This window comes from Erythranthe guttata, chromosome 14, assembly GCF_056151865.1.
Source record: "Erythranthe guttata isolate IM_541 chromosome 14, IM_541, whole genome shotgun sequence".
Taxonomy (NCBI): Eukaryota; Viridiplantae; Streptophyta; class Magnoliopsida; order Lamiales; family Phrymaceae; genus Erythranthe; species Erythranthe guttata.
The window spans coordinates 2618455-2646370 of record NC_142546.1 but is presented as its reverse complement, the minus strand read 5'-3'; the positions used below and the strand labels follow the sequence as shown (position 1 = coordinate 2646370).

The following is a 27916-nucleotide window of genomic DNA, read 5'->3' as shown; positions in this document are numbered from 1 at the left end:
TTTTTCCTTGTTTTTTCGATATCTTACTAATTGATCATCATTCTACACGTACATTTGCGTTTGCATGCAACATAAGCATTCTTGTGAGTTCAATTAAACGAAATTCTCACAACAGCTACAACACCATCATATTCTATTTTTCTCAATCTCCAGAGGCAAAACAGATGTGCAAATAATGCTTGACATATACAATAAATTATATTGCTCCCTACTTTGAGCATATATTTATTTACTTCCTCATCTGTGTGAAGAGTTCACTCGGGGGTCTTGCCGCTCCTGATCCGCCACCAAAGGCAGAGAATCCACCACCACTGCTCTGCTGATTGCCAAAACCTCCGAATCCGCCACCTTTAAATTATGCACAATATCATCAGTTAAAAAATAAAATAAAATTATATTGTACTGTGACTCACATAAATAGTTACTCAATCGAAAGGTGGTTATCCAACAACAAGACCCTAATGACGTAAATTCCCATTAGCAAAGAGCACTGTGACAACTAATTATTCTTCATCAAGTTCCATGTCTTAGACACATGTTACTTTCTCAACATCACAAATATTTAATACAAAACTTGGCATTAAATTATATTTATTCGCGTAGATATTTACCTGAAACGGCTCCAGCAGCAGCAAATCCACCCCCAGCAGTTGTTGCAGCGGCGAATCCACCCCCAGCAGTAGCTGCAGCACCAAATCCACCCCCAGCGGTTGCTGCAGCGGCGAATCCACCCCCAGCAGTTGCTGCAGCGGCGAATCCTCCCCCAGCAGAAGCAAAACCGCCGCCACCTGCTGCCAGACTAGCAAATCCACCACCCGGAGCAGCAGCGGCAGCATTAAATCCACCTCCAAAACCACCACTCGGAGCAGCAGCAGTATTATTAAATCCACCTCCAAATCCACCAGCTGAAACTCCCGTGAAACCACTGCCAAAGCCACTTGCAGGCGCAGCATTGTTTCCTGGTAAACCAGCCCCAATCTGTCTAGACTGTCCAAAACTACCAAGTACTGAGCCCAGTGCTTGTTGGCCCGCTCCTATGTTCGAAGGCTGCCCAAATCCGGATCCAGCTGAAACTTGACCAGGGACTCCAGAACTAAATCCACCAGGGAAATTAACGGCACTTGTCGGTTGCAAGGATTCTGAGGATTGTGGTAATTGGAAGTTGAAAGACGCAGGTCGAAACAGCTCGCCACTGGAAGGAGATGTGGTATATGGGGAAGGAGCAAAAGTTGTATCTTTACTGAGGACTGAAACACCAAATGGATTTGATTTTGGAGTATTCGAATTTGGGGTGGAGCCAAGTCCAAACCCCCCAAGGTTCCCTAATGTAAATCCAGCTGTCGAATCTGTCTCGGGTGCTTCCTCTTCCATTTCCTCCTCGTGAGAAGAATCTGATATAACATTCTTCGCAATGCTAACATTTCCTTCACTCGATGATGCAACTGGTGAATGGGATTCAGTTGCAGAAGTCAGTTCTGCCTGAACAACTGATGTAACAACTGAAGAACTTTTTGATGAGCTACCAAAATCAAATCCACCGATGGATTTTGTGGTTGACAATCCAGAAAAAGCTGATGATGACGAAGTTGCAAGTTTCAAATCGGATGTAGAGTCCTGTAATTTAGTATTGTTTTCAGTTTGTGATGGTGTATTGACAACTGAAGTCTGTCTCTCAGAAATGCCATCTGTTTTAGTATCCTTTTCACGGCTTGATGAAGGCGGTGTAAAAGTAAAACTAGGGGTTGAAGGTACAGATGTACGAGGCTGCGATACTTCCAGTTTTGCAGCTGCACTGGCTCCAGAACTGACAGGAAACGCTGGTAATAAGGTTGATGAAATTGGTTTCGACACAAAAGATGATGAACTAAAAGCTGTTTGCAATGGGGCAGAGGCTGACCGACCATCATTAGGCTGACCTGGTTTTTCTGAACTTTCAGCGAATAAACCTTTCTCCGATACATTTGGACCTGAACTAAAAGCAGATGGAGGAGCAACCGGAATTTTAAAGTCGAATCGTGGAGTCTCAGACACAGTCCGGGTATTCTTCTGATCCCAGGTTGCTGACTTGGTAAACACTGGACTCTGACTGGAATCAAAGGGTGATGTCAGTGATTGACCAGGCAACTGCTTGGTTATGGATGGTATCTTTGTATCAGACTGCTGTATGAATTTAGACTCGTTTGAGGCAAAAGAACTATTTCTTCCAGTAAAAGGTGAATTGCTCTTTGATTTTTCATCAATCAATTTGAAAGCACCTGTTTCAGTACTTTGAGCTACCCTCTTCTCGAATAAAGATGGTTGAGGCAGTGCAGAAATTGTTTTTGTAGATGACACTTGGACTCCATGATCTAGAAAACCACCTGTTCTTTGGTACGAAGACGTTAATGGGCTTGTATGGAATTGCTCAGAGGGTAGTTCAGCAGTTCCTGTGCAAGTTTAAAAAATACTCTCATGCTTGAGTTTATTTATATCAAAATATGAGTTCACCACATTATAATCAAGCTAAAATTGTATTAATACCTTTGCTACCATTCAACGAAGCTCTAGATATATTCAGAAGTGCTGAACGAGCAACTTCTGGTTTCTTCTGTGACTGAGGACTGAAATAATGTTTATCAATGTTTAATGATGACCGATCTGCACTTCCCTTCTCATGATCTTCTTTCAGCATCCTTTTCACAGTTGTTTTTGGAGGGTCAAAGCTAGCCCAACTCTGCAGTTACGAATGAAAAGTAACACATAATGAATCAATTCTTGAATAACACAATCTTCGAAGAAAGAGGGGTCAAACTCAAAGCAAACAACAATAGCACATAATGATTAATGATGCGGACACATCTAGAAGAAAGGGCCAAAAGGACAGCAAAAAAGAAATATTACATGATCCAGAGACTCCCTGCGTCGCCTTGCAGTTTCAGGTTCAACACTCTTGGCAAAGCTAGGTTGGTTTCTAGAACGTGTTTGAGCAGCAACGGAGCCTGAAGTAATCAAGTGCCCTTTGGTTGCAGGAGTATCAAAATCCCTATTCCGAGCTGGAGATTTTTTAGTGTCACCAGCGTACGAGAGCCCAATGGAATCAAAGAGCTGCTTTTTAATGTCCTGTTTTCCAGAAGATTCAATACTCAAAGCAGCCATCTGTTTCGAAAGACATCCAGAAAGTTGTTCAGCAGCTGCTAATTGTGCATGCATCGTGTTATGTAGACTGTGCAAGGACTGTATCTGCCTGCAAGAGAGACTTTCATTTAAACTGGTCTAACAGGCATATTCATTCACAAATCTTGAGTAATTGACTCACGGTCATTTAACTGTGGAGGCATAATGATGGAAAACATTTGCAAAGTAAATAGCCGCAAGTAAGGTCAATGAGGATTGTAATCTGAAAAATAACCTACAGATATTAAAGGCAAAATCATAACGGTAGTAATTACCTTGAATGGCCCTGCCGATTCTGCAAAAGTTTCCGATTTCTTTGTGCTCCTTCATTCTCCCCAAACTTATTGAACTCCAAAGAATTGAAATGCCTCTCCAGTTCAATCAACTTATTGGTCAACTCCTAGATTTTTTTTCCAAGAAAGAAGAAACTGGTGTGATTCGGGAAAACAAAAGACTGACAAGCTGAACTAACAGCTGAGGCCAACTACAGTGTACCTGGTTTAATTCTAATATACGTCTTCGCTTCAGTTCCAGTTCAGAACTCAACTTTTGGCGATTCCAGAGTTCCCAATATCTGCTATCTGTTGCTTGCTTGAAGATCCCTTCCACATATACTTTCCTAACCAAAACTGAAATAGCATTGAAGAGCCTATTAACTTCAGAAAGGATAATACTGAAATAAATAAATAAATAATTTAGAAAGGATAATGACCATGTTACATGTTCAATAAATAAAAGAAGCTAAAATTGCCAGGAGCAACATACACCAATAAGTATCAACAAGAGCAACATAGACAAAAAGTGCCTATCTCTTTTTCCCCCATCCTTCTCCAATCACCTTTTCTACCGTCTTTTCCCTTTCCCTCTCGACCATTACAGGAGGTCGTGGGAAGAAAGTTCTTTCTCCTACAGCTTTAAACCCCCTTCCCCCCACCCCACCCACACAGCCCACCCTCTGGGCACCTCAACCCTTACTAACAGTCACAGAGAATAAATGAGCATGATCCTTTAGTTTAAGAAACATCACCATCTGTCTCTTCCTTTCAGAAAATAGGCGACGGATTACATAAAAGTATATTTGCATTGTAAACTTAAGCAACTAGAATTAGGAACGGACCTTGTACCGTTTTATCAAGCAGAAGCTGAACTTCCCTTGATTGTTCGTTCACCAACCCCTACACAGTCAAGAGAAAATGAAGTATAAAATCAGTAGAAGTTGTTAAGATGCAGGAAAACATACTAGAAACTGTAATACTATATTAGCTGATATTGTTGAGTGGTAAGGTTATAAAAGGATCAGTCTGTTAGATTTTGGGTTCGATATCTCAATCACTGGTAGTAAGAGGAACAAATCAATGGATTGTTGTCAGTATATGATCTTCACTTAACCGGAAGACCTTTTGACACGCCCTCTGCTTAACCAAGAGTAACAATACTAGTTTTGATCAACTACTTCCCCTTCCTATGTTTCCAGATTTGAGATTCAGACGTCTTTCAGGTGATCATCATTATAGTGATAAGCTTTCTTTTTGGTTGTTTCTTGGGACGACAGTTCTAATGAGTTTGCATACTTTATGGCCCAAAAGATTTTCTTATTCCTCTATTCCTCTCCAGGGATGGAGGTTTCACACGCACACAGAGAGGAAAATACACTTGAACAAAGACAGGAGTTGCCAACTTTTTTACTACCAAAAGTGCCATTCTTAGGAAATTATCAACCTAAAAGTAACCTGTTCATTTTGAAAAATCAAACAATAGTACGAAAAGTTTATATATGAAAACCTAAAAGAACGAGGGCTGTATTGAGAAGCAACGCAGCATGTTTGCCAAACAAAACTTAAGCAATTATCTGATATAAGGAAAATACACACGGAAGGAGAACAGACCTTCCATACTCTGCATCTGTCGGAAAGAGCCCATATGCCGTCCTCCAATTCTTTGACAGAGTTTGCTTGAGAAGTTATGGATGCCTCTCTGAAACCACCCTTTCCTACAATTCCTTCCAGAAGATTATCCAGCTTTTTGGCCATCTCTTCAACCTGAAGATGCATTAGAAAAGGGAAAAAAATGTTACAAGCCCCTTAATATTGCAGGCCTAACAGAAATCATCTACTTCAAATAACACTTCAATAACAAAGTTACTATTAAATAGGAATGCTTGCAAGACAAGAAATCACAATAAATTTTTACAAATAGATGAGACACCTAAAAGCGCCTGCTAGTCATTAGAATCCAGAGAAGGGTGAGAGTGTTTGTTTTGAGGAAGAGACCGTACTTCAAACAGAGAATAAGAGAATGAATATTTATATGACAGTAAGAATATAATAAGTATAAATATGCATGTTACATTTCCAAACTGCTTTGATGAATTTTGCACAGAGTACGGAAGCCCCGTTGGAGTGGAAGCTGCATTCAATTCCTTCTTAAATTCAGACATGAAAGATTTTCCTGAAACAACACTCTCCATCGGAGGCACTTGCAAACCAGGATATGCTGACAGTAAGTTTTTGTTCCCCTGTGAGGTCGACGTTGTCTGTCCAGAAGAGATAAAGGTGGTAGAAGGTCTAGCTTTGTCCTTTAGATCTGCAGGATCTCGAAGTGCAACTCGAGCATATTGTAGTGGAATTTTATCTGAATTGTCAACTTTACCAGAAAAGAGCGACAAAGACTTTCCATCGGAAGTTTTTGAAGCATCAACTCTTGCATTTGACCCGGCTGAAGACCACATGCTTGGTGAGCTTGCTGGTGGTGCTTTACCTAGTTGCTCCATATTGGAAGATGATAACAGAGGGTTGCTTCTTACTTGATTTGAAATATCCTCCACGACTTTTCCCGAGAATAAACCTGTACGTGCTGACTGATTCCCAGCATTTATATCTTGGTTTGGCACAGCCAAGAGGGCCTTTTCGGGCTCATCCCCTTTTACTGTCTGTGATTCTACAAGAGGTTTATGTCCCCAATTTCCAGTAGCAGTATGCCCCTGTGATCTCATGTCTACATGAAAAGGTGATAAGTTATTTGTGACTGTGGCCTTAGCGCCTGTTTTTTCGACCTCAACTTTTCCAGGTTCATGAGATTCAGATGCTGAAAATGTTGGATCTCTACTTTTCTCACCAACTGTAGAAGAAATCTGGGACAGCTCGTGCTTCACTGATACCTGAGAAGCATTCTCTTCCTCATCAGAAGCACAACCTTCAGGGGATTCTAAAGCACCTGTAGCACTATATGAAGGTAGATAAATTAGACATGCAGCTTCCCGAGAAACGTCACCCAGAACAGGTAGGTACCAAATCGAATTACAAATTAGAACAGTACACAATATGGTACAGAATTACCTAGCAAAATGAAAAACTGAAACCTTTCCATCAATGGTTAGGCATATAACTATACAACAAGGTGAGACTTCTGTTTCCTCATCACCCAGTGTGAATCTGACGTTCTCATTTTGGGAAACCTTGTCAACAGAGAGGCCCAAGATCACATTTTCATCACCATTCGCTGCGATCAAACAATTTGAGATCAGAGAATTCAAGGAAGTGTTAAGATCTGCTCAGCTTTAAATCAGAATGTATTTTTAATTTGCAGTCAATTAATATTCTTTGAATCAAAACTTATTATCAGTACTTAGAAGCTTCATAATGCATTACCATTTTTTTCAATCAAGAATCAAGAATTATAGTTTATTTGTTTTGTGGTGCATTAGTATTCTATGGTTTAAGGCTTCCTCACTCCTCTTCCCTCCCATATCCAATGTAATATTTTCGTTTTGTACAAATTGCACTTGCAATTTAGATGCTCAAAAATCTCAATAATATCGCCATATTATTATAAAATTATTTTACATAAATAAGCTCTCATTTAAAGATGGGATGGCTGATTTTCAGATGCATGAACAGAAGGGGGGTATACGGAAGCGGAAACTACAACCAAGTGAGAAACCATGCAGACATATGTCAAGAAAATACTCATTGATAATATTTAATCTTATTTCAAGTAGTAGAACCTTGAGAATCAATATGCAGAGACCACGCATCATTTAGAATTTCAACCGCTGCAGCTTCATTCCTCCCACTCTCCAAGGACCAATTGAGCAATCCAACTTGCTGGGAAAGATTCCTACTAGCAATAAATGACAGCCCACTGCAACCCAGAAAAAAAGGCTACGATAAGTGAAACTTGTTAATATGTGACAGGGTAACTGATATTAACTGAACAGTGTATCGTAACATTCTGATGGTGACTATAACTCAAGTCCTAATGTTATCATCTCCCTCCCTCAGCTATAACAAGTTAATTTATCTGCCAAACTAACAGATTTTAAGCTGTGTTCTTGGTCATCCAAATGGTGATTACAGGCATGCAGAAAAGTTCAATTCTTAAGAACCAGGATTAGTTGTGACAATTTTTAAAAGCTTTATGTAAGCAAGTAATATTGCAAAAAATGACTTCCAGTAATTGTTAGAACAATATCCAAACAAATATTTGAAGGTAGAATAAAATAGACCAATATATACATATATATATATATATATATATATATATATATATATATATATATATATATATATATATATATATATATATATAGTAACCAAATTAATAGTCTGACTAAAATGTCAAAAACACAGAATAAGTAGTAAGGAAGTTACAATAAGTTAAAAGAAATTAACAAAGTATACTTACTAAAGATTCAGATAACTGAGAAACAGATGTGGTCCATTTCTGGCAGGCACAGCATCAGAACAAAAATCAAAGAAGATACTACTAAAGGATAGCACAATCGGCTTTGAAGCTGCCTGAAAGTAATAAGAAAATAAGTATTTAAATTCAGTAAGAAATATTTGTAGATTCTTAACTAGAAAAAGAACCCAGCCCCACTTAAAATCAAATAAATGATACAATTATCTTTAGTTCAATATACACATTAATCAAAGGACATGTATAAGGGTGAAGTATGTTACTGGGAGCACTTAACAATTTGACAACTTATATTTTCTAGTTAATTATATGCCTAGTTAATTATATCGCTCAATCAAATCACTGTCAATCAGTATAGAACGCCTCATAAAATTTGCGGAATTAAAACGTAAGATTTAATTATAATTCTTCCTTGTGAGCTCAGTATTATCTTGTACTCGTTAATATTCATAATCTTTTTTTATTGTTGAAAGAGCATTCAACTCCTCCTATTAATAAAAGCAGCTACCAGGTATACGTATATTGTGTCCTAAAACTTCACAACATCAAATGATGAGCCAGTAGCTATAACATTGAATTTTCTGCAAGATATCCGAAGGGCGGAATGGTTGGAAGAACCAACTTATCCGAAATTGCTCTCGCAAATTGGTCCAGCTTTGATACCTTTTATTTACTGTTTGCATTAGGAGATAAAAATAAGGTGTCGTGCATTAACCAACTCAATTCAGTTTTACTAACTCATATTGCTGATTGCCTACGTAACATCCTATTATCTTTGCAATGAAGCATCAGCAGATGCAACAAAACAAATTGATTCTCAATATGCAAGGAGACCCAAGTCCAGCTAGTGAAACTTGGAAGCTCGTGATTGCAGCATGGTTGGAGTGACAATATGCTCCAAGCATTAGCTCATCCGCATGAGTTTTTTGCCAGTAAGTAGTAACATCACCTTTTACATATTGAATTTGCAATCAAACCATTTTTTGGCAGTGATCTTCCATACATATTAGGTCCATGATAAGGAAAATCCTAGGCAATGAGTTATAACATGCAAAAATTAGCGGTACAACGAAAAGCTTAACAGTTGGATGATGATCATCATTTGATAGCTTAAGTTTCTACACATAATAGCTGAAAATACCAATAACTACCAAGAGTTGGAAGAAACCCGACTAGTATATCTACATCACCACAAAAATATATGAGAAGTGAAATGCAGCAAATGTAGTACAAAATTTTACCGCGGAAAAGGTATAAGCAATTATGTATGAGCAAATGTACACAAAGCTAACAACAATCTGAATACACTCACATCAGTAATACTTCTTCCCCTGCTTGTGATGACTTGGATTATGTAATTTTCCTCTTCCCCGTCGTCATTTAATTGGACGCACCCAACAGCTATACAATCTTGACGGATCCACCGGATGGAATCCACTGATATACACAAATTGGGAGTAATAATAAATTAAACGAAAACATGGAATTAAATAAAGTGATGTATAATCAAATCTAATTTGAATCATAAAGGACATTATGGTTAAGGTTTATGAAGTAAATGGTAAGCAAATATACATTATCATTTTCATAATTTTGAATTAACCTGATCACCAATATTTGCAAGGGTGAGAGCCTTCTTTTATCAACCAATTCGTTTTTTATTCAGTAAACAAAAGAGGAAAGTATTACAAGCAAAATATATAGAACCAACTCATGACACAATATTTTAGCAAAAAGATCCTCAACTGATGAATTCAATTAGAACTGCTAAACATGGGAAACAAGAATTCATTCATTCAGCACAAACAGCATATAGAACAGCCTAAGCGCAAAAGCTTGCATGCATAGCAGTGCCTCAAAAGACTGATCAGATATGGGGCGTATTAAATGCACCAGAAAATGGGAGGAAACCTACATGATTGTGCTACTCATAATTGTCAAGAGTCTATCCTTAGAACACCGTGAAAATAGATTCAATGCAAATAATCTCAGTATGTCACGTGCAGGAACAAAGATGATAAGAGGCATGAAAACTTTATAGAGAGGGAGCAATACCTTTTATGACTTCGTTAACATCAGAATCCCCAATCACCGACTTGAATGACAGGGAAAATCTTAACTTTTCCTCGAACTGTGATGAAAAAATGCTGACAGTGTTCTTTTTTGCCACAGCAACAAAATTGCCTTTAACACTCCAGTCAACTATGCCAATAAATGATCTTAGTGAGCAAAAGATATTTATACCAGGGCAAACGGCCAACATTATACGCAAATATTTTATATATGATTCATAACAACGAGATGCAGATTGCAATGAGTCAACTAATTTTAATGGGCCAAAGTGGTTGAATCAACAAAATGAGACAATTTTCGTGGTGGAAAGCAGATCAACTGAAAAAATGAATGCAACTCTCTACAAAACCCTACAACCGATAATTTTGTGATATAGAAAACTAAGAAATTACTTGAAATGGTCTTCTAGACTTCAGCACAAATTCATACAATGAAATAAGTTTTATGAGGCCCATAGTAGTTATACTTATAAATTATAAAGATACCAAGCAGATAACAAAAAACTTAGAGCATACCAGAATCAACCTCTTCCATGATACAAACAAGGGGACCTTGACCAGATCCATGGTATAACTTCCCACTGGACGAAAGAATAACATAATCTTTTGCAACTTTTCTGGCCCATCGCACATCCTTGATACCAATGGAGTCATCAAGTGAGACTGAAAATGAAGGCTTTTGATCCTGTTCAATGACCATTTAACGAATTATAACTTCTCTACCAGAATTTTGACATCTACTCCCATAAGTAATTTAAAACAGCTTCATACATTTGCTGTAAGTTATCTTCGATTAAATATTTTTAATTAAAAGAAACAACGGATGGAATATACATCTACGTATTCTCAGATGGAATTTTTTTTCTCTGTAATCATATACATTTTACAAAGTAAAATAATGGTTGGTTCTCCACCGCTCGCTCCCCAATGTAGATTGAACCCATGACCTAGTATCAAGTCGATCGTAGGTCTAAGGTGCTTGCCAATAAGCTAAATAGCTTAGTCAGTCTTTATGAGTTAGGTAACATGTTATAAGGAAGTGAAAAATACGTGAAAGAAAGGGGTGAGAAATAATTGACACTTGTGATTAAGCAAATTTGATTACTTTTTAATAATAATTAAATAGTATGTACAGTATGAATTGTCTAAAATAACTCCTCACTTTTTTAGTATCATTACCATATAATTTTACTCGTTACTACCTATTTGGGTACAAATGTTGGTTCCTGCTACCTAGACGATCTACAAGTTCGTCTTCGTCATATTACCCTTAAAGTCTGAAGAGTAAATCTACCAAAATAGAGTTAGAATGGGTTTCCTAAATACTACTCTTATTTGATCATAATAGCTTCCAAGACCTCTAGATACGCAAGTGGTTCTGATGAAGACAAGAAAAAACTGAAGACTATAAAATTCGAAACACATCTTTCGATATCAAAACTGTAATGGTCGGTTTACCCATCAAGTATCAAGTTCCTTGTCCTATTATTTGTGCTTCAATCGGCACTTAAGATCCAAACCGTAATATACGAGCGAAGAAAGGCCAAAGAGTATAAGCAACTTTTGCAGAGTGGCATAAGAATCGACCCAACTTGCATTTTATGTTTCAACAGCATCATGAATAATAATTAATCAACAACCATCGAAACCGCATCACACAGAAAGCCAAACCTTATGGAGTAAAGCGCTAACGGCAAAGAAATGCACTTGGCTAGCCATGCCAACAGCGAGCAAGGAGTCATCAGACGACAGGGCCAATATCGAAACCTCTCCGATTGGAACATCCACGAAGCTCAACTCCTGTACAGACGGCCCCGTTTTCTTCTCTTTAATCTCCTCAGCAGATGCCATCACGTCCTTGGTCCTCACAACACAGAACCCTAAAACCCCGAGAAATTACAAACCAATCTGCAACAGCGAAAACCAATGGTTCTAGAGAGAGAAATACACAACGAATTGGAGGGCAGCGGAATTTACCTTGGGAATGGGCGACGAATAGGAGGCGGAATCGCTCGGAGACGGCCAAGGGTTGCGAGGGAACGCATTGAGGATCGAATTCGGAAGTACCGTCGGATTTAATCGGTACGGACTCTCCGATTTTGGAGAACTGGTAGTTTTTGGTACCGACGTAGTCTCCTTCAATTTCTTCATCCAATTCGACGATGGCAACGCCGTCGGTTGCCATTGTACCCGAGCACCGCTATACTCCGGTGGAATTGAAGTTGGGGGTAGAGAGTAGAGAGAGAATCCGATGAGGTTTTGACTGTTTTGCCCCTATTCACCGTGTTCGGGCGGGAAGGGTTTTTGGTTTTGGGGCTAACCTAACACAGTGCCGAAGGTTTATGAGACTGTAATTCACCGTCTTGTATTTTACTCTTTAAATTTTTAACCATATATATACATACTTCTCAGAGTAATTAGTAAATTCGCAATTTACACACAAGTCCCTGGGATCAATTTTTTTACAGAGGTAAGGACACACATAATTTTCAATTTTCGATTAAAATTACTCAAACTACTTTTTTTTTTTGGGTTTAATTCTAGTAATTTAAGACTAATGTACATTTGTATAAGTAACTTGATATTTTTCCCAATTTTTTAATATTTTTTTTCTTTATGTTATGATCTTTATGTATGTACGGGCCTCTATTTTTTATTAAATTATTTTTGGTGCCATGACCCAAAAATAAATAGCTTGACACGTGCCTAACCCATTTGATGGACGTTGAAAACAAGAAAAAAGCTAATTATGGACTTGGTAGTGAATTAACAATAATTGAAGGGCACCTGAACAAAAAAGCTGACAAGTCATTGACCTTTGAGGGAGTGCGGGCCAAACTTTCCCCAAAATTGGATAACGCAAGTTTACGCAACTGACTTCTCCATTTTCTTTGCTTCCCCCCCTTCGTTTTTTTCTCCCCAAACCCTAATCAATCCGATTAAATTAAATTAAATTCACCGGCACCACCACCACCACCACCGCCGCCGCCACGCCTCATTTGATTCGCCGGTTTCCTTCAGTGGTTGGATTTCCCCGGCCAATTTCCCAAATTTTAGATTGTACAGGTCGCCTTCTGACGCACAAGTGCAACAATTTGTATCCATAATTTATTTGATTGAGCTGCGTTCGGAGATAAATTGCTGGTTGTTGTTGTTTGTTACTTTCCACACACTGCCGTAGATGGAGGGAAATTCTGCAGGCGGCGGCGGCGGCGGAGGAGGAGGAGGAGGGGGCAATGACGTGGAGTTGCTGTGCAAAACATTGCAGGTCGAGCACAAGCTGTTCTACTTCGATCTCAAGGAGAATCCTCGAGGGCGATACCTTAAGATATCGGAGAAGACTTCGGCGACGAGGTCCACCATTATTGTACCCTCGAACGGCATCTCCTGGTTCCTCGATCTCTTCAATTATTACGTCAGTTCCGACGAGCAAGATGTCTTTAGCAAAGAGCTCCAGCTGGATACCAAGGCATCTTTTGATACACTCACGCATTATAATCCTTCATTTTCCCAACCCACCTCTTTTCGTTTATCATCTTAACCCCCCTGCTTTAAGTTTTCACTGATACTGCATGCAGGTTTTCTATTTCGATGTTGGCGAGAACAGAAGGGGGCGTTTTCTCAAAGTTAGTTTCTCTTTCTATCTCCCTAATCCTTAAGTCATGAGAAATAATTGATTGTGCATTGGGGTTTTGTCTATTTACGAAGGTGTGATTAGTAATTGCCTAATTGAATATTCTTCTGAACCTGTGGATTGAAAGTTCATGGATATCAGATTTTGTGATTTTTCACTACTTTCTCTATTTTCAACTAAAGTTGCTCCAAGAATAGTTTTTTTTCTCTTTTCTTTGTACTGCGAATTTGTATAGTCGAACTCCAGTATTGCGAGAACGTACAGTTGTAGGAAATAACTTAAAATTGCATCAAACACTCTGGAAATTGAACCAGCCGACAACGAAGAGTTAAAGGGATAGATAAGTGAAAGACGCATTTGTTCATGTCAAAAAGTTCTTTTTCCTTATATTTTTTTTGGTTTTAGTGTGGTATTAATTAGTAAAACAAATGAAAATTGGGAAAGCATGGTTTACAATATGTTGGTGGTGGAACTCGTGAAAGAAGAGGCCATCGGCTTGTATAGTAGAAAATGGTAAAATTGTCTAATGTGCTGGTTCCTTCCTGCCATTTCGTACCATTAGTAGTATTTAACTAGTAAGTGGCTGCTTTAGGTAGTCATCAAGGATCGATCTTTAAAGAAAAATGAAATTCACAGTTACTAAAAACTTTGGAACTCTATAGTTGGGATTCCTCTAATTTGTGCAGTTAATGAAATTCATATTTTCTTGCAGAATTTTTCTTTTCGTCAACATGTGATTTTCATCAAGAATAGGTTTTTTTTTGGATTGATAATTGCTAATGTTTTTATGTAATTTTTTATTTTTATTTTTTAGACATAAAGTGTGTGTATTAGTTATTCTAATTATCTTCATTTGCAGCTGCACTTCATTTAATTGTGTACATATTTATTCATTTTGCATGACACCCGCAGTTTCAAGTCCTTGAGATCTGTAATGGACCCAGATCACAAGTAGTTCACTTGTTTTTGTAAATATATCTAAGCAGAGTACCTATGTTTCTCTTGTTATTTTTCCCTTTAAATGATTGAAGCTATTCCGGATGTTTCTTTTGTTACTTTTCCCTTTGTTTCCCTCCTTTAAACATACTAGAGTAGTAATCATGAGTAGCTGAGAGCGAGAGCAGTTCTTATCAACTTAGGAGATGCATATTATACAATCTTATGATAGCATATTAGCGGTAAATTTAGTGTGTCGTGGTGTTTATTATTTCAAGTTCAGGAAAGATGATTTTTGGACTGTTCTACGGTTATCTAACCGTTGTAATACTGTTTTTGTTTTGCACTGATTCGACTGCCATTTTTATTTCATTCTCTTTACTATTTTCGTCATGTTCTTCTTGAATGAAGGGTTAAGCCCATTTACAAGAAATATATTTCTTACTTTGGTGACGCTTGTACTGGTAGTAAACAATTACTATCTAGTATCTATGTGCTGGAAGGAGAAGAAAAGTCAATTCGAATGCGCTTACAAAGATTTTTTCCATTGAACTTAATTACATCTTGAAGCCTTTATTTTTGCTGATAGACTTTTGATTCCAGATATCTGAAGCTTCTGTCAGCCGAAACCGCAGTACTATTATTGTTCCAGCAGGAAGTACCGGAGATGAAGGGTGGGGTGCCTTTAGGAATATCTTGGCCGACATAAATGAAGCATCGGGGCTTTTCGTCCTCCCCAATCAGGTAACGATGAATCATTCTTTCATTATATTTTCCACCAAAAGCAAAACCTCCATTGTGTACTTCTGTTTTCGTGTAAGCATCAGCAGAACTCTGAAGCACCAGAACACCTTGTTGGGCTTTCAGATGATGTGGGCGCCGGTTTTATTTCCAGTCATAGTTCTCAACCTTCCCCAGCAGCTGACTTGAACGTTCACCGCTCTTCTGATCTGCCACCACCTGATGATATGGGTAATTTGGGCCTCTCGAAAGTGATTAGAGCTGATCAGAAGAAATTCTTCTTTGATCTTGGCAATAATAACAGAGGACATTTCTTGAGAATATCGGAGGTGTGTACTCGTAAATTGGGATATGACTCTCTCTCTCTCTATCTCTCTCTCTCTCTCTAAAGCTTTTGAGAATTTGCAGGTAACAGGCTCTGATCGATCCTCCATCATTCTCCCACTGTCAGGCCTGAAACAGTTCCATGAAATGGTGGGCCATTTTGTGGAGATTACTAAAGATCGAATCGAGGGGATGTCCGGTGCAAATGTTCGAACAGTGGACCCTCCCCAAAGGTGAATGTGGCTGTTATTGTCTTAAATTGTGATATGTGGCACCATCTATTTGTTGGTTGATCAGGGGGTGCAATCTGTGTGCTGCTTGCCGAGTGGTTTGCTTTATTTATCTTTCAATTAAGTCTGAATAAAAAAGTCTTGTGTCTTCTTCTTCGATTGGGGATTGTTTATTGAAAATAATCAGTTTGATTCGATAGAGAATGTTATATAAATAAATGAATAAACACCTTTTCGTTTTCTTTTCTTGTTTTTGGCCAAAAGAATGGCATCTGCATTAGGTCTCTTCTTGACTAGATTGGAAGTGTGTTTTCTGCTTGTATAATAAACTGTTAAGTCTGGGGTGCTGGTTATTGCGATTTGGTAACTATTGGAAATTGACTCAGTTGAGTGTATGTGTTATCTTAGACGTTTCTGGTTCTAAATAACCTTTTGGCGTGGTTTTTATCACTGAATATTTTGCATATATATATATATATATATATATATATATATATATATATATATATATATATATATATATATATATATATATATATATATATATATCAATTTGTATTTCCAACGATGCAATCAGTTGAACCCTAGAGAAGGTAGAGATATTCAGGATTCTCTCATGCAACCATGCCAATTGCCAACAATCCAATGTTGCATCAGTTAAACTACGACACATCATCATTCACGTACGCCATCATTTTTTTCGGCATACACTCGTAGGCAGCCATGCCCCATGCATACGATCAGAGACTTTATAAATTATCCAAGTACTATAATATAAGCATCGGGCATGTCTTGTTAGGATATGGGAATAAAACACAATTAAAAACAAATAGTGTGTACAACCTACAGAAGTCATCCGCACAATCGTTATTTCCTATATATTTCTTTAACTTTTGAGCTATTAAGTTATGTTTGGAGCTTACTGCGTTTCTTCTGCATAGGCGACTAATAGTGGACGAAGATTTATTCTTCAAATTTATGTCAACTAGGTGCCCCACGTGTAATCCAAACACTATCTAAAACTCCTCTGAAGAAAATGGGACATCTACTATGTTTTTATCCTTCCCAAATACGAACTCGGTTGTTTTTGGAAGATATCGTTTGAAGTTTCAACAGATCTTTGTACCTTGGTAACACTATGACCTAGTTTGGCCATGTTCCAGGAAGTTCCCAAATTGATTCAATTTTAGGGCATTAAATTGTAGAGCCCTCCCCATCTTCTAGTTAATAGTGTTCATTTCTTTTGTGAAGCAATATGGGGAGCATCGAGTGCCTTTCTTAGATTTTTTCTCCTTGGTGCCCGTTTCTGCAGCAACAAATAAAATACGATGTATTTATTTGTTCATACACGATATTGAGTTGACGATAGTCGACAACATGATGTCTTGGTTCATATACCATGTCTTTGTTCATATAACGTAAACATACAAACACTCAAATCATAGAAACCAAATATTGAATTGATGAGAACAAACATATCTCTAAAAACAAACTAAAATGTTGAATCACAATACCACAATTCCTCAAAATCGTGAAAATTTGTCGAATCAACGATAGCCCACTGTACAACTCCGACAACGAAAGAACAAATTTTAATGTAATATTAAATTTGGGGTAAAATTAATTTTCAACAACTATGTAATTCGTCAAGAACAAGAAATCGAACCATCAAAATATGGTATGCAACGGCTTTGAACTGCAACGGAAGTTTGTCGAAACTTCCCCTCCTCCTAGTTCTTCTTCTTCACTGGTTCTCGTCATCGGTTTCTCTTGAAGGAATTTAGAACATTGTGTAGGAATTAAATTGATACTTCCATATTAAAAAAAATTATTTCTTCATTTATTAATAGAAATTATTACATAAACAAAGTTCTAATTAATCAAAAAATAGAGAGAGAGAGCTAAAAAACTCCCCAACAAATAAAATTAATAAAATAAAAAATTACTAATTAACTAAAGCATCGCCATTATATATTAATTAAAATATTAGCTTCTTCTTCTTCAACCTTCCTTCCTTCCTTTAATGGTAGGGTGCAGGCATAGGTAAACCACTGACAATACCGCAGAGCTGCTGAGTGGGGAAAATGTTGTACTCATCCCTCAACGAATTCTCCGGCGAGAGAACGCTGAAGTAAAACTGCTGCCCCAAATAAGTCCTCTCCAACATATCCGATCTCAGATTCCACATTCCGGCGTTGTCTAGGGTTGTCATCACTGCGGCCCAGGAGTTAGGGTAAACCTGGATCGTGTGCCTGCTGACGGCGTCAAGCAAATTGTAGTTCTTCCTCTTCTCCGGCGCCCACCTCCCTGGCTCGACGGCGACGGCGAAGAATGAGTACCCGTCGAGGTGCCACGTTTGGATGGTCTTCTCGCGGTTCTCGAAGATGATCTCGACGAAGTTCCTGAAGGTCGCGTTCACCACACTCGGCGCGAGCGCGAGTTTGTTATCGCCCTCTGTTGGCTCGTCCTTCATCAGATTGTAGGTGAAAACCTTGTCGCCGAGGCCGAAGTACTCCGCCAGCTTCAACGGTGTTTCGGTGTTCACGTGGGAGATTCCGTTGATTCCGAATCGGAGCTTGCCGTCAACGACTGCGTGCGAGTTGGCGATTTTGATTGTGCGTGTGATGTTGATTTTGCCGTAGTGGTACGATCCCTGAGGGTTAGGGCGGGCCGCGCTGGCGGTGAGATTCCACCTGAACGATCGGAATTGGTTCATCGACCACGCAATTCCGGCCCTGTTTTCGGCCGGAGGAGGCGGGATCGACAGCGAGGCAGCTCCGTTGCCGTTTTTGTATCTAATCACGGCCACGGTCGACATCACCTTCTTCGAGAATCTGCTCGAAACAACCAGGTAGTAATCCTTGGGAGCCTGATCGGCGGTTACAAGCACCGACAAACATTGTCCGACGTGCAGATCAAGCGAATCGTATACATTTTGCACGGTGTGCGAACCTTCCAATTCAACCAGCTTCATCGTGTGGCCCTGGAATCTGAAATTCACCGAAAGCTTCATCCCGACGTTGCAGACTCTGTACCTGTACGTCTTGCCTGGCTCCATGACTGCGAGTGGCTGAGCCGCCGCATCGCCGACGCTGCTCGACTTTCCGTTGATCTGGATCCCGTCAGGCTTGCCAATAGATCGGCCGGAATCGAGAATTCTCTTTAGAGTTTTGTGTCCCTTGTTGTACCAATCGCCGAGAAGAACGGCGAATTCGTCAGCAGGCATATCGAACGGGACAGGAATTAGTTCACGGCTGTGCACCTTAAGCATGCCCATTCCACCGGAGGCTCGTTGAAGACCGGTGGTCGGGAAGTAAATGTAACTTCCGATTTGGTCCTTCACCTGGAACTTATACGTGTAGTTTGTTCCGGGGAGAATAGGGCACATTGTGCCGGGTGTACCGTCCTGCCACGAGTTTTTCCTCTGCTGAATACCGGCCCATGTTAAGAGCAACGGCTCGTCGAGGTAGTTGAATACGTTGACGACAATGTTGTTGTTCGATGTGCAATTGATTACGGGGCCGGGGAATTCGCCGTTGATTAAGATACCTTGTTGAGGTACGCCGAGTGGCGCGATGGTGCCGTAGGTCACTTTCCAGTCGAAGAAGAGGTAGGGATCCTCCGCTAATGCACCGGCCAACATGCAGACGAACAATGCCGCCGCGAAGAGGCTCTTGTGGGACCCCATATTGGATGAAGAAGAAGATTTTTTTTTATATATTTTTTTAAATTTTTTTGGGGGTATTTTGGGAATATGGTTTATTTGGTAGTTGCCGAGAAGAAGAAGAAAACAAGGGAGAATGTTTCTTCTTCTGGCAAGAGATGCTTTATTGTGTTGTGGGTGTTTTTTATTTGAGGGTGTGTGAATGGGTTTTTATAGTGTCAATGTTTGAATGTTTGTTTGGTTCTCCATTTCTTTCGTTTTTATTTCATTTTGTTTTACCTTTTTTATGCCATTCATTCCCCGGAAATGCCTCTTTATCTCTCATATTATTATTTTTATTTTATGAAATAATAATTAAATTTAGTGGCATAGTAATTATACTTAGTGACATGGTTACACATTAGATTAAGCTAATTAACATTGTCACACCTTTTTCCATGTTCAACTTTCTATTTTTTTTTTTTTTTGTTATAAATAAAACAAAGTTGAAATTACATGAATCAAACAAAGGAGAATAGGGATATATCAAAATTTGTATAAAATTTGTAGAAATAGGAACAACACTAAAAATTTAGACCATTTAGCCATTCCACCAAGTGATGAGCTGCAGTATTTGTTGTTCTTGAAACGTCATTTTGGCTATAGTCCCCATCGGGAATGATCTTTCAATTTCGACAACTGGAGCTTCAAATGTCCATCGGGAAACTCCCTCGTTGCCATGTATAGAGTATTATAGATGGCATTTAAGCAATTTGATTCAAAAATGGCACTATGGACTTTGCCAAGAAAGACCCTCTTCGTAAAGGAGAATTTCTTTTTGCCATTTTGTTTTAGCGTTAATTACTTCTATATATCAAGATAATATAAGGATGTAATACTTGATTCTATTTCTATCGATTCTTAAATATTATGTACTTTTGGGCTCTACACAGTGTAAGCTTATATGGGAGGGAAAAAAAATCAACAAACGTGCACTTAGGAAGGATCTCGTAGATGGATTTCGAATCCTTAGGTTTATTTTCTATAATAAATTCATTCAGTTTGTTTGAATTACGATGGGAAATTTTAAATCCATATAACTCTTATTTTTAGTTATTTTTCTGAACAAATTCTGGTGAATTCCTTACTCAATTAAAGTCACTTCAAATGCTTCCGATTCGGACTGATTTCAAGTTCATTCATTCCAAATGCGTACCAAAATTGCATTCAAATGTGGGAATTTAGGGAACAAAATTCAAATTAATTACTACAAATGAGATGCATTTGGGATCCACCAAAATGACTCAAAAAATTACTAAAAAAGTAGAGTTAAAGTTTGAATTGCAAAACATATACATAAAAAAAAGTTTGATGGATTTGTTATTATGAATATCCTCCCTTCAAAATATGTTTCAATCCAAATGAGGCATAGTTAAATTATTGTTGTGCATTCTTAAAAAAAAGTTAATTATTATATATATATATATATATATATATATATATATATATATATATATATATATATATATGATTGGTATGTCATGAGTTATTTAGAACTCATTATAATTTTCCGGAGGAAATCGTTATTATATAGTGTCTAATAGTGATAAGACGATAGCATATGTTGGTCAACATCTTGCACCTACGATCTTTTTCGACATGAGTTCGAGTTGTCCGAAAAAGAATTGAGGAACCAGTAACTATCCTTCTTTAAATAAAAAAAATGTCTAATTAATAGTTTTAGTAAGCCAATTATTTGGAATTAATGTATAAACTATTCTTACACAAACAATGATCTTATTCAATTGATGTTCATTTTATTGCAGATTTTCATTTTTGTTATTCAACAAAAGTATTTGGATGAACCCTTTAATAATTACACTTATAAGTTACAACTATCTATGCATGAGCATGGTGTCTTAGAAAACATATGAGGAAAATACAAATTGTACCCCTTAAGTTTGCACTAATTACACATTTGACCATCCATGTTTGTAAAACACACATTTGGTCCCTCATGTTTCAAAAATTTATCACTTTTAGTCATTTCCATCAATTTATGTTAGTAATAACGGAATCAAGCATGTGTGCAACACTGTCTTAACTAATGAACTGACGGTCAATTGACGGAAATAACCAAAAGTGTTAAATTATTGAAATATGAGGAACCAAATGTGTTTTTCGTGAACATGAGGGACCAAATGTGAAATCGGTGCAAACTTGACCTAAAAACTGTAATTTCCCGAAAATATATATATATTTATAAGAATTTGATTTTTAATCGGTCTAAGTCGTATTAATAATTTAATATAATTATGGTATGTTATGTTAACGTATTTAATTTATTTAAGGCATAACAAGGACTAAATTAACATGAATTCTCGTATAATAGCTTGCAAATCATACGAGAGATATAAACTAGACTAATCGTGTTTGATAAGCTCCACCTTGCCACCATATTTCGGGTAAACCTACGATCGTATTATAACTTGCAAATCATACGAGAGATATAAACTAGACTAATCGTGTCTGATAAGCTCCACCTTGCCACCATATTCCGGGTAAACCTACGCGTTTCGTATTATAGCTTGCAAATCATACAAGAACTGTAAACCATACTAGGCTAAGCATGCGTTACAAGTTCGAGTTAGCGACCGTTGACAAGTAAATCTAAACTTGAATCAATTGACACAAACTCACTTTCTACAACTATTAGGTCATCCCTTACCGGACTCTATTATTATTGTTGTTGTTACTTATTAGTGCTTCTACCACACTACCTACTATTAGTAGGTATACATACTCTTGAACTTGCAATTAGTCCATCAACCAAATAAATTGTTCAATAATCATCACATCAATTATTTTTCATCCCTTTTTCCAATAACACAAATAAATGTATTAAAATCATCAATACAAGCTATTAAAACTAAATAAATATCAAATTGCTTTAAATTATTTTATACTGAAAAAGATCGTATTTTCCACACTTTTAATTACTATAAACACACTAATAATACAGATTACACACCTGTAATTAATTCTTGGACTAAATGCATCAAATTACCGCAAAGAGAGGGGAAAAGAGAGAGAACCCTAAAAAAAAGGAGTAACAAATTAAATTGAATGAACCTAAAAACAAGGTCCCTTACTTAATAACAAACTCCCACCAAAATCTCATTCTTTTACCCTATAAAAGCCCATTTCTTCATTGAGAATAAACACCAAGACAATAAATTTCGAGCCATTGCCAGAAGAAGAAGAAGCAACTTCCTCTTCTTCTAGGCATAATAAAACCGAATAAAAAAAATAAAAACATATATATACAGTCTTGTTTGTAGTTCTTACAAAAACCAAAAAAAAAAAAGAATAAGCTATGGCTTCAAGCAGGAGCCTCTTCTCCGCGGCATTGTTCGTCTGCATGTTGGCCGGTGCAGTGGCGGAGGACCCCTACCTCTTCTTCGACTGGAAAGTGACGTACGGCACCATCGCACCACTCGGCGTGCCCCAGCAGGGTATTTTAATCAACGGTGAATTTCCGGGCCCCATAATCAACTGCACGTCAAACAACAACATCGTGGTCAATGTTTTCAACTACCTCGACGAACCACTCCTCTTAACATGGGGCGGCATTCAGCAGAGGAAAAACTCGTGGCAGGACGGTACACCTGGCACTATGTGCCCTATTCTCCCCGGCACAAACTACACCTATAAATTCCAGGTCAAGGACCAGATCGGAAGTTACATTTACTTCCCGACCACCGGTCTTCAACGCGCTTCCGGCGGGATGGGCATGCTCCAGGTGCACAGCCGTGAATTAATTCCTGTCCCGTTCGATATGCCTGCCGACGAATTCGCCGTTCTTCTCGGAGATTGGTACAATAAGGGCCACAAAACCCTAAAGAAAATTCTCGATTCCGGCCGATCTATTGGCAAGCCTGACGGTATCCAGATCAATGGAAAGTCGAGCAAGGTCGGTGATGTGGCGGCTCAGCCACTCGCAGTCATGGAGCCAGGCAAGACTTACAGGTACAGAGTTTGCAACGTCGGGATGAAGCTTTCTGTGAATTTCAGATTCCAGGGCCATACAATGAAGTTGGTTGAATTGGAAGGGTCACACACCGTGCAGAATGTGTACGATTCTCTTGATCTTCATGTCGGGCAGTGTTTGTCTGTCTTGGTGACTGCCAATCAAGCACCCAAAGACTACTACTTGGTCGTTTCCAGCAGATTCTCGAAGCAGGTGATGTCATCTGTGGCTGTGATCAAATACAAGAACGCCAACGGAGCTGCATCAACGGTGATCCCACCACCACCAGCGGAGAACAGGGTTGGAATCGCGTGGTCGATGAACCAGTTCAGATCTTTCCGATGGAACCTCACCGCCAGCGCTGCCCGCCCCAACCCACAGGGATCGTACCACTACGGGAAAATCAACATCACACGCACAATCAAAATCGCCAACACCCACGCAGTTGTTGACGGCAAGCTCCGTTTCGGAATCAACGGAATATCCCACGTGAACACAGAAACACCGTTGAAGCTGGCTGAGTACTTTGGCCTCGGCGACAAGGTTTTCACCTACAATCTCATGAAGGACGAGCCAACAGAGGGTGACAACAAACTCGTGGTTGCCCCAAGCGTAGTGAACGCGACTTTCAGGAACTTCGTCGAGATCATCTTCGAGAACCGTGAGAAGACTATCCAGACATGGCACTTGGACGGTTACTCCTTCTTCGCGGTGGCGGTCGAGCCAGGGAGGTGGTCCCCAGAGAAGAGGAAGACCTACAACTTGTTGGATGCGGTGAGCAGGCACACAATCCAAGTGTACCCGAATTCGTGGTCTGCAGTGATGACAACTCTTGACAATGCCGGTATGTGGAATCTGAGATCGGATATGTTGGAGAGGACTTATTTGGGACAACAGTTTTACTTCAGCGTTTTATCGCCGGAGAATTCATTGAGGGACGAGTACAACATTTTCCCCACACAACAACTCTGTGGTATTGTCAGTGGTCTGCCCATGCCTGCTCCATACCATTAAAGAAGAAGAAGGAGAGGAAGTAGAAGCAGTCGGCTTCTTTAATGTTTCTTGATTTTGTAAACCAACACCTAAATGTATGTATTGTTTCTTTTCCGAATGAATAATAAACGAATTATTTCGATAACTGCTTCGATTAATCAGAGTACCACAATCAAGTAACCCATTACTAATACATTATCTAAGCAAGTGAGTATTAAGTTCATAAAATTAGAAGTTAAAGATTTATTCTCCCTAATTCTTGGGATTTCTCAAGATTCTGTTCACATACTAGGCATTATAGCAAATACAGATTTATATATTCGTGATAATAATATATAGAATTGTGCAACGGTGAGAAGATTGATACATGTCAGTCTTTATCAAGTTGTACCATGTTGAATCAAACTTCGTACTCGTACATGTTCTTTAAACTCATAATGTCACCATTTAATTTAACTTTGAGAATGTAATACTTCAATTTTGTGGAAATAACTAACTATCTATGTACTTCCCCCAGTCATTGTCTATTTAAAACCGATTATACACATATATATTTAGGTATTAAGACAAACCTTAGCGGCAAATATCATCAACTAATTATGAGCATACATAGAGTTGGTAACTGATTAGGTTGTTATGAATTTGATCCCTAGGAGACGCCCAAAAGACACCAAATAAAAACACCAAACATCAAACGGAAGGGTCTTGTACTACAAAAATACCACTTAAGAAGTATTGTACTCATAGTTGATATGTAGTGAACAACTGGCGAACAACAAAGATTAGAAATAAATTAAGCCTAAATTAATTGTCTGTTCTTTCCTATAATTTATTGAAATAAAATATCCATAAAAAAGGCTCAGTAGTTACCATCTTTCTATTGCTCTATCCGGAAAGTTTTATCAAATTTTTGCGAACTTTCGTCACTACCCGGCATGTAAGAGAAACCCTGGAACCAGTCCTGTTAATGACAGTGTCGCCTCCAGCTTCTCCATCAACCTTCAGACCATTAGTAACATTTACAGCCTGGACGAACAGGAAAACAAATAAATTGCTATGAGAATAATATAAAGTATAAACTCTAGATTCAACTGAGTGAATCTTGTCGTAATTCCCAGTACTAACAAAGAGCTCCGAACATGTTTGTGTACTTGTTCATAACTTACCTCATCACATCGTTGACTCGCACAATCTTTTATACCGTGCAAGTAGACTGAAAGAAAACATAATATATTAATGCTTGAAGAAGTTAAACCGCATATATCATACACTTCAACGAGATCAACCTGAGTACGCCTTATCTTTAAATATGAGCAAGCTGCGAGGCATCAGGGCCAAGGAGAAGGGAACGTATTTGCTCTCACACTTGTCAGAATTCATCTCCATATGCACTGGTTTAGAATTTTTATCTTCAGTGTCGTTTTCTGATGTGCATGTGGCATTTTCAAAACTAGGATGTGGAACAAAGTCCATTACAACAGGCGATCCAAGAGACAGGATTGCCACAACCGGCACATATGCAGGTCCGTCCTGGTGTGGCTGTACAGAAAAATCGAAATTGCAATTAGATGTGGTCAAAGGTATTCACTTGGCAAATATAATTTGCGTGAACTATACTGACGATATATAAATTAGGACCCACCATTATTCCTTGGTCAGGTAAATATTCGTTGATAAGCACATGATTAATAGCTGAGGGAAACAACTTTGATTCCTCGTATATTCTCTGCGTAACTTTTGTTAGCCAGGGCGGCACTGCAAAACACAAAAGAACTTGAATGTTTGTATCTGGTATCATTTCAAGGATCCATTAACAAAGGAAAAAACGTAATCACTCAAAGAATCATTTTTCATTACTTTTTTACTTGGCAATTTTATCCTCACGCATATTATAAGTAAGCTAGTCTCACAAAAAGAACCGTATGCAGATCCTTGAAGGAAATATCGTATTGCTTTGTTTCATGATAACGCAATTCTCAATTAGAAGTCAACTTCCCTAATGAGTCGAATTTATCTTCCCAGGATAAACGGGAAGCCACTTTTAGGGTCCACGGGTGGTGATCGACAGTGGCATATTCGTTTCATTAATCATACAGTGAACATACTTATCGGGAAAATTGGGATGGTTACTTTGACAATCTTTTAATTACATATTTGTGTAATGAAGTACCAAATTTAGCAAATTGATGCTGCTGCGTTTTCGAATAATCGAAACGAATATTTGAATTTCACCAAATCGAAGATCGAACAAGAGGCCAGAGCAATAAACTATAAACAGAAAGCAGAAATTGGGAAAAAACAGTGAACAACTTTTTCGATTACTCACAATCTTGGGCGAGAAGACCCTTCTCGTGCACAACTCCTCCTGCAAATGATCAAATCATTTCCTCATAAGTAAAGCTTACAATTCCCTAAAAGTAAACAGCTTGCCCTAATGCGCGTGTGCGACACGCGCACACAGTGCGCGTAGTAACCCCTAAGATACTTACCCCAATTCTGCAGTCGCCTGTTCTTCAAAGACTTCCACTTGGAAATCGGAGCTCGGTAAATCTGCAAACCGGAGACGAAAGCAACTCAGGAGATACAAAATTTGAAAATATACTACTGTATCTATTTCTTACATTATTCAAAAGGAGTTCTTCTTCGGCAGAGGTGACGTATTCTGGAATGTAAAAGACTGTTGGCACGGAGCCTACGATATACTTGCTTATTGCTGTGAGATTTTCTTCCGCCAATGTTTCTGCCATTGGAGCACAAAATCTAGCTAGGTTTTTACGGTTTGCTTGTATTCCAGATTTTTCTGATTGTGTTGAAGGTGATGATCCAAACAGGCGCCGGCAAACGGTGGAAATTGGGCCTTCCAAAATGATTTGGAATCGTTTTCCAAATTTTCCGAAATTTAATAATTTGGAATTGGAAAATACATCCTTCAAGTTTGTGTGGATTCTACTTTTGGTCTCTTATGTTCACACAAAAACATATTTAGTCCCTTAAATCAATATTTTTTGGTATTTTTTATCAATTTTTTGTTTTAGTACCAACCGAATCAAGCGTGCATCATTGTCTTAACAAATGGACCACCAGCAAATTGACTGAATTGACCATTGTGAAATTAGTAATAATAATAATAATAATAATAATAATAATACTAATAAGGGTAAAGTACACTCACACCCCTGAAGTATGCTTAAATAACTTTAAGGCTTTTGTGGTATTGATAATTACACTCACCCCTAAAACATAGTTAGAAACTCAAATGAGATAATGCATTGAATAAGTTATTCCGATAGAGTTTTTAACTATGTTTCAGGGGTGAGTATAATTATCGATACCACAGGGACCTTAAAGTTATTTAAGCATACCTCAGGGGTGTGGGTGTAATTTACCCTAATAATAATAAGGGGAAATATGCAAAACCCCCCTCAAACCATAAATATTATGAGTTAAACCCATTTGACTTTT

General features: G+C 38.3%; 5 protein-coding genes across 8 annotated transcripts; 2 read left to right on the top strand and 3 right to left on the bottom strand.

Moving 5' to 3' along the window:
• Positions 1 to 59: 59 nt before the first annotated feature.
• On the bottom strand, positions 60 to 12295 carry LNO1 (Nuclear pore complex protein). Of its 2 annotated transcripts, none has more exons than XM_012987597.2 (17): positions 11901 to 12295; positions 11595 to 11803; positions 10440 to 10608; positions 9907 to 10053; positions 9164 to 9288; positions 7837 to 7949; positions 7157 to 7293; positions 6489 to 6651; positions 5501 to 6374; positions 5040 to 5192; positions 4271 to 4328; positions 3649 to 3782; positions 3429 to 3553; positions 2881 to 3223; positions 2521 to 2713; positions 612 to 2426; positions 60 to 348 (listed from the first exon to the last, which is right to left on the bottom strand). In XM_012987597.2, the coding sequence occupies exons 1-17, from the start codon at positions 12106 to 12108 to the stop codon at positions 230 to 232; spliced, it is 5085 nt and encodes a 1694-aa protein (XP_012843051.2). In that variant the 5' UTR covers positions 12109 to 12295; the 3' UTR covers positions 60 to 229. The 2 variants fall into 2 exon arrangements, with proteins under 2 accessions (XP_012843051.2, XP_088669165.1); XM_088813039.1 differs by having other exon boundaries at positions 11595 to 11831; positions 11901 to 12294.
• A 409-nt stretch (positions 12296 to 12704) lies between these two features.
• LOC105963216 (purin-rich alpha 1) lies at positions 12705 to 16029 on the top strand. 3 transcript variants are annotated; one of them, XM_012987602.2, is made up of 5 exons: positions 12705 to 13392; positions 13502 to 13549; positions 15097 to 15237; positions 15324 to 15563; positions 15643 to 16029. In XM_012987602.2, the coding sequence occupies exons 1-5, from the start codon at positions 13105 to 13107 to the stop codon at positions 15793 to 15795; spliced, it is 870 nt and encodes a 289-aa protein (XP_012843056.2). In that variant the 5' UTR covers positions 12705 to 13104; the 3' UTR covers positions 15796 to 16029. The 3 variants fall into 3 exon arrangements, with proteins under 3 accessions (XP_012843056.2, XP_012843055.2, XP_088669306.1); XM_012987601.2 differs by having other exon boundaries at positions 12744 to 13392; positions 15321 to 15563; XM_088813180.1 differs by having other exon boundaries at positions 12780 to 13392; positions 15315 to 15563.
• A 1581-nt stretch (positions 16030 to 17610) lies between these two features.
• On the bottom strand, positions 17611 to 19741 carry LOC105963215 (L-ascorbate oxidase homolog). The gene has a single exon (XM_012987600.2). It carries the CDS (start codon positions 19474 to 19476, stop codon positions 17809 to 17811), a length of 1668 nt encoding a protein of 555 aa, XP_012843054.1. The 5' UTR covers positions 19477 to 19741; the 3' UTR covers positions 17611 to 17808.
• Positions 19742 to 22614: 2873 nt separating this feature from the next.
• On the bottom strand, positions 22615 to 27328 carry LOC105963217 (oxidoreductase). The gene is made up of 7 exons (XM_012987603.2): positions 27076 to 27328; positions 26944 to 27004; positions 26781 to 26819; positions 26097 to 26209; positions 25741 to 25993; positions 25621 to 25667; positions 22615 to 25480 (listed from the first exon to the last, which is right to left on the bottom strand). Exons 1-7 carry the CDS (start codon positions 27199 to 27201, stop codon positions 25340 to 25342), a joined length of 780 nt encoding a protein of 259 aa, XP_012843057.2. The 5' UTR covers positions 27202 to 27328; the 3' UTR covers positions 22615 to 25339.
• LOC105963214 (L-ascorbate oxidase homolog) lies at positions 22808 to 24600 on the top strand. The gene has a single exon (XM_012987598.2). The coding sequence runs from the start codon at positions 22808 to 22810 to the stop codon at positions 24473 to 24475; it is 1668 nt and encodes a 555-aa protein (XP_012843052.2). The 3' UTR covers positions 24476 to 24600.
• Positions 27329 to 27916: the final 588 nt, after the last annotated feature.

Bases quoted from the DNA above. Each gene is read 5' to 3' on its own strand.
- LOC105963217 (XM_012987603.2), bottom strand. From the start codon at position 27,201: ATGGCAGAAACATTGGCGGAAGAAAATCTCACAGCAATAAGCAAGTAT. The intron at 26,820-26,943 runs GTAAGTATCTTA...GATCATTTGCAG, and splicing joins CAGGCGACTGCAGAATTGGG to GAGGAGTTGTGCACGAGAAG. The intron at 26,210-26,780 runs GTGAGTAATCGA...TGTGTTTTGCAG, and splicing joins GGGTCTTCTCGCCCAAGATT to TGCCGCCCTGGCTAACAAAA.
- LOC105963215 (XM_012987600.2), bottom strand. From the start codon at position 19,476: ATGGGGTCCCACAAGAGCCTCTTCGCGGCGGCATTGTTCGTCTGCATG.
- LOC105963216 (XM_088813180.1), top strand. From the start codon at position 13,105: ATGGAGGGAAATTCTGCAGGCGGCGGCGGCGGCGGAGGAGGAGGAGGA. The intron at 13,393-13,501 runs GCATCTTTTGAT...TACTGCATGCAG, and splicing joins AGCTCCAGCTGGATACCAAG to GTTTTCTATTTCGATGTTGG. The intron at 15,564-15,642 runs GTGTGTACTCGT...GAGAATTTGCAG, and splicing joins ATTTCTTGAGAATATCGGAG to GTAACAGGCTCTGATCGATC.
- LOC105963214 (XM_012987598.2), top strand. From the start codon at position 22,808: ATGGCTTCAAGCAGGAGCCTCTTCTCCGCGGCATTGTTCGTCTGCATG.
- LNO1 (XM_012987597.2), bottom strand. From the start codon at position 12,108: ATGGCAACCGACGGCGTTGCCATCGTCGAATTGGATGAAGAAATTGAA. The intron at 9,289-9,906 runs GTATTGCTCCCT...TGTGTATATCAG, and splicing joins TGTTAACGAAGTCATAAAAG to TGGATTCCATCCGGTGGATC. The intron at 5,193-5,500 runs GTAACATGCATA...ATGCATCTTCAG, and splicing joins CATCAAAGCAGTTTGGAAAT to GTTGAAGAGATGGCCAAAAA.